General features: G+C 45.1%; 1 protein-coding gene across 2 annotated transcripts in view; it reads left to right on the forward strand.

Moving 5' to 3' along the window:
- The window catches only part of LOC121545863 (activin receptor type-1B), a 30,783-nt gene that overhangs the window by 16,666 nt on the left and 1,271 nt on the right, over positions 1–12,846 (forward strand). Inside the window, exons 2-9 of one of the 2 annotated variants that reach the window (XM_041856740.2) lie at positions 7,943–8,182; positions 8,486–8,639; positions 8,871–8,983; positions 9,244–9,474; positions 9,692–9,859; positions 11,812–11,998; positions 12,235–12,359; positions 12,670–12,800. In XM_041856740.2, coding sequence (XP_041712674.1) covers positions 7,943–8,182; positions 8,486–8,639; positions 8,871–8,983; positions 9,244–9,474; positions 9,692–9,859; positions 11,812–11,998; positions 12,235–12,359; positions 12,670–12,800 — 1,349 coding nt within the window. The remainder of the gene's footprint in view (positions 1–7,942; positions 8,183–8,485; positions 8,640–8,870; positions 8,984–9,243; positions 9,475–9,691; positions 9,860–11,811; positions 11,999–12,234; positions 12,360–12,669; positions 12,801–12,846) is intronic. The other variant, XM_041856741.2, reaches the window with a different exon arrangement.

Raw genomic sequence — 12,846 nt, forward strand, 5'->3', positions numbered from 1 at the left:
CGCAGTTGTAAATGAGAACTTGTTCTCAACTGGCTTTTATTTAAAGGTTAAATAAATAAAAAATACAATTATCTGTAAGGTCCCCAAGTCGAGCAGTGAATTTCAAACAACCATTCCACCACAAAGACCAGGTAGGTTTTCCAATGCCTCGCAAAGGGCACCTATTGGTAATAATAAGCAGACATTGAATATCCCTTTGAGCATGGTGAAGTTATTAATAACAGTTTGGATGGTGTATCACTACACCCAGTCACTACAAAGATACAGGCATCCTTCCTAACTCCGTTGCGGGAGAGGAAGGAAACTGCTCAGGGATTTCACCATGAGGCCAATGGTGACTTTAAAACGGTTACAGAGTTTAATGGCTGTGATATGAGAACTGAGGATGGATCAACAACATTGTAGTTACTCCACAATACTAACCTAAGAGAGAACTATTCCAAGACATGCATCCTTTTTGCGATAAGGCACTAAAACAAAACTGCAAAAAATGTGGTAAAGAAATTATCTTTATGTCCTGAATACAAAGCATTATGTTTGGGGCAACACACAACACATCACTGACTACCACTCTTCATATTTTCAAGCATGGTGGTGGCTGCATCATGTTATGGGAATGCTTGTCATCGGCAAGGACTAGGGAGTAAAAAAATTAATAATTATGGAATAGAGCTATGCAGAGGGCGGGCCACTTTGGCATAGCAGCCCGTATTTCTCCATCCCTTAGTTCAAGGCTGATTTTCCCCCCTCCTTTGAATGGATATTTTCCCTGATGTTTTGAAAACTTCTGTGAACTATGTGTGTTGTCTGTGTGTATGGGACAGTCATCACATCAGGCTATAGAAAGTCTGCAGTAGCCTCGGCCCGGGTCCTTCTCCCAGCCTTATTTAGTTAAACTATGCTCCATTAGGCTTCAGATTAGGATGTGGCACTGGGTTGTTTTTCTCTCTTTCTCTCTCTATCTCAGCCTGTTGCTTCATCTCTGTGTAATCTGCAGGAAATTCCGTGTCTGTGTTTGCGTGTGAACTGCAGTGAACTTGGACGCGCTCCACTAGGAGTTACTGGCACTTCCCCGGCTGGCCCTGGCTCCAGGAGCAGTCCATGTGCTGTTGCTGACGAGAATGACAATTACAAGAAACTGCACACACACTGCTGCTGACATGAAATAGCAAGACAATGTGTGTCTACATGTGTGCATGTACAGTGCATTCGGAAAGTATTGAGACCCCTTCACTTTTTCCACATTTTATGTTTCAGCCTTATTCTAAAATTGATTAAATAGCTTTTTTCCCCCTCATCAATCTACACACACTAACCCATAATGACAAAGCAAAAACAGTTTTTTGTTTTTTTAATTTGTGCAATTTTATAAAAATAAATACAAACTGATCACATTTACATACACTACCAGTCAAATGTTTGGACACCTACTCATTCAAGGGTTTTTCTTTATTTTTACTATTGTATACATTGTAGAATAATAGTGAAGACATCAAAACTATGAAATGACACATATGGAATCATGTAGTAAGCAAAAAAGTGTTAAACGAATCAAAATATATTTTATATTTGAGATTTTTCAAATAGCCACCATTTGCCTTGATGATAGCTTTGTACACTAGTCATTCTCTCAACCAGCTTCATGAGGTAGTCACCTGGAATGCATTTCAATTAACATGTGTGCCTTCTTAAAAGTTAATTTGTGCAATTGATTTCCTTAATGCGTTTGAGTTCAGTTGTGTTGTGACAAGGTAGGGGGGTATACAGAAGATAGCCCTATTTGGTCCATATTATGGCAAGAAGAGCTCAAATAAGCAAAGAGAAACGACAGTCCATTACTTTAAGACATGGTCAGTCAATACGGAAAATTTCAAGAACTTTGAACGTTTCTTCAAGCGCAGTCGCAAAAACCATCAAGCGCTATGATGAAACTGGCTCTCAAGAGGACCGCCACAGGAATGGAAGACCCAGAGTTACCTCTGCTGCAGAGGATAAATTCATTAGAGGTACCAGCCTTCGAAATTGCAGCCCAAATAAATGCTTCACAGAGTTCAAGTAACAGACACATCTCAACATCAACTGTTCAGAGGGGACTGTGTGAATCAGGCCTTCATGGTCGAATTGCTACAAAGAAACCACTACAAAAGGACACCAATAAGAAGAAGAGACCTACTTGGGCCAAGAAACACGAGCAATGGACATTAGACCGCTGGAAATTTGTCATTTTGGTCTGGAGTCCAAATTTGAGATTTTTGGTTCAAACCGCCATGTCTTTGTGAGACGCGGTGTGGGTGAACGGATGATCTCCGCATGTGTAGTTCCCACCGTAAAGCATGGAGGAGGATGTGTTATGGTGAGGGGGTGCTTTGCTGGTGACACTTTCTGTGATTTTATTTAGAATTCAAGGCACACTTAACCAGCATGGCTACCACAGCATTCTGCAGCGATAAGCCATCCCATCTGGTTTAGGCTTAGTACCACTATCACTTGTTTTTCAACAGGACAATGACCCAACACACCTCCAGGCTGTGTAAGGGCTATTTGACCAAGAAGGAGAGTGATGGAGTGCTGCATCAGATGACCTGGCCTCCACAATCACCCGACCTCAACCCAATTGAGATGGTTTGGGATGAGTCGGACGGCAGAGTGAAGGAAAAGCAGCCAACATGTGGGAACTCATTCAAGACTGTTGGAAAAGCATTCCAGGTGAAGCTGGTTGAGATAATGCCAAGAGTGTGCAAGGCTGTCATCAAGGCAAAGGGTGGCTATTTGAAGAATCTCAAATATAAAATACATTTTGATTTGTTTAACACTTTTTGGTTACTACATGATTCCATATGTGTTATTTCATAGTTTTGATGTCTTCACTATTATTCTACAATGTACAAATAAAGAAAAACCCTTGAATAAGTAGGTGTGTCCAAACTTTTGACTGGTACTGTAAGTATTCAGACCCTTTACTCAGTACTTTGTTGAAGCACCTTTGGCAGCAATTACAGCCTTGAGTGTTCTTGGGTATGAAGTTACAAGCTTGGCACACCTGTATTTGGGGAGTTTCTCCCATTCTTCTCTGCAGATCCTCTCAAGCTCTGTCCGGTTGGATGGGGAGCGTTGCTGCACAGCTATTTTCCGGTCTCTCCAGAGATGTTTGATCGGGCTCTGGCTGGGCCACTCAAGGACATTCAGAGACTTGTCCCGAAGCCACTCCTGCGTTGTCTTGGCTGTGTGCTTAGGGTCGTTGTCCCTATTGGCAGGTGAACCTTCACCCCAGTCTGAGGTCCTGAGCGCTCTGGAACAGGTTTTCATCAAGGATCTCTCTGTACTTTGCTCCGTTCATCTTTCCCTCAATCCTGACTAGTATCCCAGTCCCTGCCGCTGAAAAACATCCCCACAGCATGATGTTGCCACCATGCTTCACTATAGGGATGGTGCCAGGTTTCCTCCGGACGTGACGCTTGACATTCAGGTCAAAGATTTCAATCTTGGTTTCATCAGACCAGAGAATCTTGTTTTCGCTTTCTCATTATGGGGTATTGTGTGTAGATTGAGGGGAAAACATTTAATTTAATCCATTTTAGAATAAGGCTGTAACGTAACAAAATGTGGAATAAGTGAAGGGGTCTCTACTTTCCGAATGCACTGTACATGGCGCATGTAGACACGCAGGACACATTACACACACCTACGCAAACACACAGCAGTTGAACTGTGGGAATGGCTCCCATGACTTGTTGGGTGGGGTGGTATGGCCACTTGCATGTCAGTCACACATTGTGATGGTGCAATATGTGTGTGGGAATGAGTAAACTTAAGGGAAGTGGGTTGCGTAAGACTGAGTGCGTGGGGTGGGGGGGGAGTGTCACTAACTCAAAGATACTTGGATCCTAAGGAGAGAGTGGTGAAACTACAGTAGCAGGAGTAGCTCAGGAAGAAAGTGGTGTTTTAAACCTTTATAGACTAGTTCTTCTGATTTGATTAAATAAAATGTAAATGTAAATTTGAGGATGGATATTTTTGCAAGAGATCCGTTGCTGTTAATGCTACAAACAGAAATAAACGTACAGAGGAAGGTTGAAGCTTGTACTAACACAGTCTGGCTTGGTTTACCAGTTAGACCAAGCGAGACTAGTGCTCATTGCTGATGATGCAGCAAACTTTACAAATTACAGACCAATCTCAATTTTGCCGGCTATCTCAAATGTTAGAAAAGCTTGCATATAACAGATTAATCAAATATCTTAACAAGGAAAGTCTGTTATACAAACATCAGTGTGGTTTCAGAAGATCTCACTCCACATGGCTGTTACTTAATTGGCTAAATACATAAGGCAAATTATTGCAAAGATCATACATTTTGTTTTTTAAATCTCAAGCATTTGATACTGTTGATCATAATATTTATTATAAAAATGTGACACTATGGGTGTGACTGAACAATCTCTGCTTTGGTTTTCCAGCTATCTAAAGGATAGAAAGCAATGTGACTTTCCAAGGAATAGATTCCCCCTCTCTGGAGATTAAGTGTGTAGTGCCGCAGAGATCAGTTCTTGGGCCACTATTTCTGATTTACAGTATATAAATGATTTGCCCAATGCATCCAAAGTGCTCTCCCAGATATTATACTGAACAAAAATATTTCACATGACTGGGCAGGGGCACAGCCATGGTTGGGCCTGGGAGGGCATAGGCCCACCCACTGGGGAGCCAATCAGAATGAGTTTTTCCCCACAATGGGCTTTATTATAGACAAATACTCCTCAGTTTCATCAGCTGTCTGGGTGGCTGGTCTCAGACGATCCCGCAGGTGAAGAAGCCAGATGTGGAGGTCCTGGGCTGGCGTAGTTACACGTGGTCTGCGGTTGTGAGGGCGGTTGGACGTACTGCCAAATTCTCTAAAACGACATTTGGAGGCGGCTTATGGTAGAGAAATGAACATTGAATTCTCTGGCAACCGCTCTGGTGGACATTCCTGTAGTCAGCATGCCAATTGCACGCTCCCTCAACTTGAGACATCTGTGGCATTGTGTTGTGACAAAACTGCACATTTTAGTGGCCTTTTATTGTCCCCAGCACAAGGCACACTTTTTGCACGTATGGAACATTTCATGGATCTTTTATTTCAGCTCATGAAACATGGGACCAACACTTTACATGTTGTGTTTATACACTGCTCAAAAAAATTAAGGGAACACTTAAACAACAAATCCTAGATCTGAATGAATGAAATAATCTTATTAAATACTTTTTTCTTTACATAGTTGAATGTGCTGACAACAAAATCACACAAAAATGATCAATGGAAATCAAATTTATCAACCCATGGAGGTCTGGATTTGGAGTCACCCTCAAAATTAAAGTGGAAAACCAAACTACAGGCTGATCCAACTTTGATGTAATGTCCTTAAAACAAGTCAAAATGAGGCTAAGTAGTGTGTGTGGCCTCCACGTGCCTGTATGACCTCCCTACAACGCCTGGGCATGCTCCTGATGAGGTGGCGGATGGTCTCCTGAGGGATCTCCTCCCAGACCTGGACTAAAGCATCCGCCAACTCCTGGACAGTCTGTGGTGCAACGTGGCGTTGGTGGATGGAGCGAGACATGATGTCCCAGATGTGCTCAATTGGATTCAGGTCTGGGGAACGGGCGGTCCATAGCATCAATGCCTTCCTCTTGCAGGAACTGCTGACACACTCCAGCCACATGAGGTCTAGCATTGTCTTGCATTAGGAGGAACCCAGGGCCAACCGCACCAGCATATGGTCTCACAAGGGGTCTGAGGATCTCATCTCGGTACCTAATGGCAGTCAGGCTACCTCTGGCGAGCACATGGAGGGCTGTGCGGCCCCCCAAAGAAATGCCACCCCATACCATGACTGACCCACCGCCAAACCGGTCATGCTGTCAGCGTACACAGTCTGGAGACGCCGTGGAGAACGTTCTGCTGCCTGCAACATCCTCCAGCATGACCGGTTTGGCAGTGGGTCAGTCATGGTGTGGGGTGGCATTTCTTTGGGGGGCCGCACAGCCCTCCATGTGCTCGCCAGAGGTAGCCTGACTGCCATTAGGTACCAAGATGAGATCCTCAGACCCCTTTTGAGACCATATGCTGATGCGGTTGGCCCTGGGTTCCTCCTAATGCAAGACAATGCTAGACCTCATGTGGCTGGAGTGTCAGCAGTTCCTGCAAGAGGAAGGCATTGATGCTATGGACTGGCCCGCCTGTTCCCCAAACCTGAATCCAATTGAGCACATCTGGGACATCATGTCTCGCTCCATCCACCAACGCCACGTTGCACCACAGACTGTCCAGGAGTTGGCGGATGCTTTAATCCAGGTCTGGGAGGAGATCCCTCAGGAGACCATCCGCCACCTCATCAGGAGCATGTCCAGGCGTTGTAGGGAGGTCATACAGGCACGTGGAGGCCACACACACTACTGAGCCTCATGTTGACTTGTTTTAAGTACATTACATCAAAGTTGGATCAGCCTGTAGTGTGGTTTTCCACTTAAATTTTGAGTGTGACTCCAAATCCAGACCTCCATGGGTTGATACATTTGATTTCCGTTGATAATTTGTGTGATTTTGTTGTCAGCACATTCAACTATGTAAAGAAAAAAGTATTTAATAAGATTATTTCATTCATTCAGATCTAGGATGTGTTGTTTAAGTGTTCCCTTTATTTTTTTGAGCAGTGTATTTTATTGCCACATGAATTCTATAACTACTCAACAAGAAACGACAATGGCTATGCCACCCATATTCAAGAACAACCAATTCTCAATTCCGAATGACCTATAAAAGCCCTATGATCTGGAACTCATTCCCGTCTGATTTTGCTAAGCTATCCCTGTCATTGTTTTAAAAAATTGTTTAAGAAGCACCTATTGTCCATCACAGTTGACTTTCTGTTTGAGTTTCTATTCCTTTATCTCGAGTCTAGTTTTTATTTTATCGTTTGTGTGATTTATGACCATTTGGGGTACTCGACAAGCCCTTTTGGGCTTTTTTTCCCCCTCCTGCACAGAATCTTTTTTTTTTACTGTTACAAACTGTCTTTCTGTTTCTACAAATAAACTAAACTAACCGGACAGGAGGAGAGGGCTCAAGGGCTGTTTGGAAAAACCTCCAGAATAGGGAGAGGATTAGCAGAAAGCTTCAGAGTAAATCCTATTTTTTTTTTCTCCATCCGGAGGGTGTTGATGTCTGACAAAGCTTAGCCCTTTAGAAGCGTCTTTTAGGAGGCAGCAGACCTGAATTCACCCTGTCTCCCTCTGTTTGAATTTGTTGCCATTTTGTTCTAGTCTTGCTTTCAATTTCCTCTAAAGCCAGAGTGATTGGTTTTGAGTGGCTGGTTAAAACAGGCCCCTATCAAACTGTCTGTGCTGCGGTCTTTAAATCAAAGCTATGATCATGACACAGTGTTCTCTTGCTTTTCTTTGAGTAGCAGAATGCTGCATTGGGGGTTTGGCTGTCTCTGCCTCCCAGGACAGTCTCCTCTCCATGGTGTATTTTGCTTCCTCTGCAGTAGAGGAACTGGTTTCCGTCCGGGTCTCTGTCTGCTGCTAAACCAGAGTTTGCACGCACCGTACTCCACTGGCTGTATTGTTGAGTCTATTCTGAATGGCGTTCTCTCCTGGCTAGTCCAGTCGATGGAATGTACTTTGAGTCTTGTATTGTTGGTTTAGGATGCCCTCTGATGGACAAGTGAGTACTGCAGTGATTCAAACGTTGTCTTCTTACAGACTGGACTAAAGGCGTATTGCTCAAGGAGCATAGGCCATCAACAACTGTTCTTCATCGCATTCTGTTCTGGGAAGTTCTCTCCAATTCATTCCACCCCATGCCTGTTATCTCGGTCTCTGATTTCAAGCACCTGTAGTATGATAGTCCTCATACCTAACTGGCAGTCATTCTAACCTCCTGCCTCCCTCTTTCCCCCAGCCCTGCGGTGTAACTGCACCAACTGTGAGAAGTCTGGTTATGAGTGTGAGACTGACGGGGCATGCATGGCCTCCACCTCCTTCATCCAGGGGCATGAGCAGCATGTAAGGATCTGTATCGCCAGAGACAGCCTTGTGCCCCCTGGCCAACCTTTCTACTGTCTGAGTGCTGAGGGACTGCTCAACACACACTGCTGCTACACTGACTACTGCAACAGCGTCGACCTCAAGGTCCCCTCGCGTGAGTAAAGCCGAAATCACACCGGCTGCATATTGCTTGTGCATTCCACCCAAATAGCTTTCTTGTCTCCTTTCCTTTCTCTGCACTAATTTGAAAGAACAGGACTGGTGAAAGCAACCCCGTTATAGCAACCATTCAGCGTTTACCCCTCCAATGTTTTCATATCAGTGAAGATAAGGGAGAGGAGATGAAGGGAGGAAGCCACTTTGGACTATTGAGAGGCACCCTTTGTGTTTTGGTTAGACTGGAAAGATGGTAATCCGAACTGCTAACACCCTGTTCTCAATTTCTCCCTCGCTCCAGTCCCTGTGAAACCAGGGGAGCTGGGCTGGGCGGGCTCTGGAGGCCCCTGGGGGCCGGTGGAGCTGGTGGCTGTGATCGCAGGGCCTGTCTTCCTGCTCTGCATGCTGCTGCTGGTGGGGTTATTCCTCTTCCAGCATCACCAGAGGACCTACAGGTGAGTCTCTGGTCCCAGGTATACCATCTCCTGAGTAGGCCCTACAGATGGGATGGCAGGTAGCCTAGAGGTCAGCGAGGTTGGCCAGTATACGGAAGGTTGTTGGTTCAAGTCGTGTGCCGGTTGTAAAAGTGGCAACGGAACTGGCAACCGGAGGGCTGTGTGTATTTGGGGGGCGGTTGAGAAGATACATTTTCGTTTCTGACAAAGATTATATTTTCTCTCGTACAGCCACAGACAGCGGCTGGAGGTTGAGGATCCCTCCTGTGAACACCTCTACCTGGCCAAGGACAAGACCCTGCAGGACCTCCTCTATGACATGTCCACCTCCGGGTCTGGTTCTGGTGAGTAGACTGAGACTACACTGCTTGGTTCTATACATAGAACCGCAAAGCACGTTTATTTTTTAGCCGTAAACTACCCTCGCCTGCAAACAGAGGTCCCATTAGCCTAGGGATTCATTCAATTTTTAGAATATCCTTTAGCCATATATGTACGTAACACAATAGATACATATGTGTATAGATACACGTTTGTATTTAGGTAAAAGCCCAGTGGCATCAGTGGTCCTCCTATCTGCTCTTCTCTCTGCTTCTTCCTGCAGGCCTGCCCTTGTTCGTGCAGCGTACGGTGGCCAGGACCATCGTTCTGCAGGAGATCATAGGGAAGGGCCGCTTCGGGGAGGTGTGGCGGGGGAAGTGGCGTGGAGGAGACGTGGCGGTGAAGATCTTCTCGTCCAGAGAGGAACGGTCGTGGTTCAGAGAGGCTGAGATCTACCAGACCATCATGCTGCGACACGAGAACATCCTGGGATTCATCGCGGCCGACAATAAAGGTGAGCGTTCCATCACCATTCTACTACAGCACCACACAGAGACACGTGTACACGCACACTTACAACACAGACATTCATGTTAAGTGAAGATATCCTTGGTGCTATGATGGTGAATTTCATCAACATGCCGTTGTTGACTCAATTTTTATTGACGGTAGAATTATCCTCTCTCTGTCTTTCTGTGCCCCTCTCTCTCGCTCTCTTTCTCCTCTCGCAGATAACGGCACATGGACCCAGTTGTGGCTGGTCTCAGACTACCACGAGTACGGTTCTCTGTTTGACTACCTGAACTACTATTCTGTGACAATAGAGGGCATGATCAAACTGGCCCTGTCTGCTGCCAGCGGCCTGGCTCACCTACACATGGAGATACTGGGAACGCAGGGTATGCACAGCTGGGAGATGAATACGGACCATACAGTGCATTCGGAAAGTATTCAGACCCCTTCACTTTTCCACATTTTGTTACGTTACAGCCGTATTCTAAAATGGATATCATTTATTTTTTTCCCTCATCAATCTACACACAATACCCCATAATGACAAGCGAAAACAGGTTTTTAGACATTTAACAAAGAAAAACCTGAAATACCTTATTTAGATACGTATTCAGACCCTTTGCTATGAGATTCGAAATTCAATGGAAACAGGTGCATCCTGTTTCCATTGATCATCCTTGAGATGTTTCTACAACTTGATTGGAGTCCACCTGTGGTAAATCCAATTGATTAGACATGATTTGGAAAAAGACACCTGTCTATATAAGGTCTCACAGTTGACAGTGCATGTCAGCGCAAAAAACAAGCCATGAGGTCGAAGGAATTGTCCGTAGAGCTCTGAGACAGGATTGTGTCGAGGCACAGATCTGGGGAAGGGTGCCAAAACATTTCTGCAGCATTGAGGGTCCCCAAGAACACAGTGGCCTCATCATTCTTAAATGGAAGAAGTTTGGAACCACCAGGACTCTTCCTAGAGCTGGCCGCCCGGCCAAACTGGGCAATCGGGGGAGAAGGGCCTAGGCCAGGGAGTTGACCAAGAACCCGATGGTCACTGACAGAGCTCCAGAGTTTCTCTGTGGAGATTGGAGAACCTTTCAGAAGGATAACCATCTCTGCAGCACTCCACCAATCAGGGCTTTTATGGTAGAGAGTGCAGACGGAAGCCACTCCTCAGTAAAAGGCACATGACAGCCCGCTTGGAGTTTGCCTTAAGTACTTTCAGACCATGAGAAACAAGATTTTCTGGTCTGATGAAACCAAGGTTGAACGCTTTGGCCTAAATGCCAAGCGTCACATCTGGAGGAAACCAGGCACCGCTCATCACCTGGCCAATACCATCCCTACGGTGAAGCGTGGTGGTGGCAGCATCATGCTGTGGGGATGTTTTTCAGCGGCAGGGATACTTGTCAAGATCGAGGGAAAGATGAACGGAGCGAAGTACAGAGAGATCCTTGATGAAAACCTGCTCCAGAGCGCTCAGGACCTCAGACTGGGGCGAAGGTTCACCTTCCAACAGAACAACGACCCTAAGCACATAGCCAAGACAACACAGGATTGGCTTCGGGACAAGTCTCTGAATGTCCTTGAGTGGCCCAGCCAGAGCACGGACTAGAACCTGATCGAACATCTCTGGAGAGACCTGAAAATAACTGTGCAGCGATGCTCCCCATCCAACCTGACAGAGCTTGAGAGGATCTGCAGAGAAGAATGGGAGAAACTCCCCAAATACAGGTGTGCCGAGCTTATAGCGTCATACCCAAGAAGACTCGAGGCTGTAATCGCTGCCAAAGGTGCTTCTACAAAGTACTGAGTAAAGGGTCTGAATACTTATGTAAATGTGATATTTCATTCTTTGCAAAAATGTATAAAACCCTGTTTTTGCTTTGTCATTATGGGGTGTTGTGTGTAGATTGAGGGGGGGAAACTATTTAATCAATTTTTGAATAAGGCTGTAATGTAACAAAATGTGGAAAAAGTGACGGGGTCTGAATACTTTCCAAATGCACCGTATGTGTTAAAACACATTCCTAATTAACATGGTAGCCAGGGGGTTATACAACAAACCACTATCACGAAGTTAGCCAGTTAACTTTTGCTCCCATCACTTTACACATTACACCCTTCACTATTTTTATAGGATCCCCATTAGCTGACTCCTTGACGACAGCTAATCTTCCTGGGGTCCAACACATTACTAAAAAGACATTACAGACTAAATACTTTACAGTTGACATTGAAAGATAGTAGAGCTAGTATACATTACAAATGTTTAACAGTACCGACAGTTGATGACCTGGTTTAAATATTGTTGTGTGCTCCTGTGCTCCTTCCATTCCAGTCTTCCAACTCAGTGTGTGCTCCTCTCTAGGTAAGCCTGGTATCGCCCACCGTGATCTGAAGTCTAAGAATATTCTGGTGAAGAAGAATGGCATGTGTGCCATCGCTGACCTGGGGTTGGCAGTACGCCACGAGTCCATCACTGATACTATAGACATCGCCCAAAACCAGCGTGTTGGCACCAAGAGGTACTGATCCCGCTAGCTGCCATATCTATTTTATGCAGTCTATTCATTCAATTCAGGACATGAACATTGAAAACCAAATATTATTTAAATACTGACTTCTCTTTTCAATCATTGAGTTGTTTTTTTCAATTCGTCTCCTGAATTGACTGATTTGAGACCATATCTCAGTGATCTGCTGGCATACAAAACATATTCCTTTCCTTTAGTTGAAACCTGTTTGTCTGTCCGTCACCCAGGTATATGGCTCCAGAGGTCCTGGAGGAGACCATCAACATGAAACACTTTGACTCGTTTAAGTGTGCTGATATCTACGCCCTGGGGCTGGTGTACTGGGAGATAGCACGCCGCTGCAACACTGGAGGTAAGACACTGACTGGGTACCTTGTCGTCATTATTGCAGATGATCCGATCTCACAATGCCTGGAGAAGTGCTTTAGCACGTTTTGAGGGGATCAGTTTAAGCAAGGCATCGCACAATCACTCATTTTTGATCACGAGTAGTTATTTGGGATACATGGTGATTTGTAAATTAGTGATTCTGTGCAGTCTGACTGCAATGTAGTTTAATTAAAACACACTTTCACTTGTCAAGCACCACATTAATATGATAGAACAATCTTCTTAGATGTGAGCATGTGACTGACCAGGTTCTCCCTCTGTTCTGCCCCCAGGTATCCACGAGGATTACCAGCTGCCCTACTTTGACCTGGTGCCCTCTGACCCCTCCATAGATGAGATGAGGAAGGTGGTGTGTGACCAGAGGCTGAGGCCTAATGTGCCCAACTGGTGGCAGAGCTACGAGGTAGAACAAATACACTGGACAGAAACATTGCATTGGTGTCTAGTCA

The sequence above is a fragment of the Coregonus clupeaformis genome, chromosome 30 (assembly GCF_020615455.1).
Source record: "Coregonus clupeaformis isolate EN_2021a chromosome 30, ASM2061545v1, whole genome shotgun sequence".
NCBI classification, from domain to species: domain Eukaryota; kingdom Metazoa; phylum Chordata; class Actinopteri; order Salmoniformes; family Salmonidae; genus Coregonus; species Coregonus clupeaformis.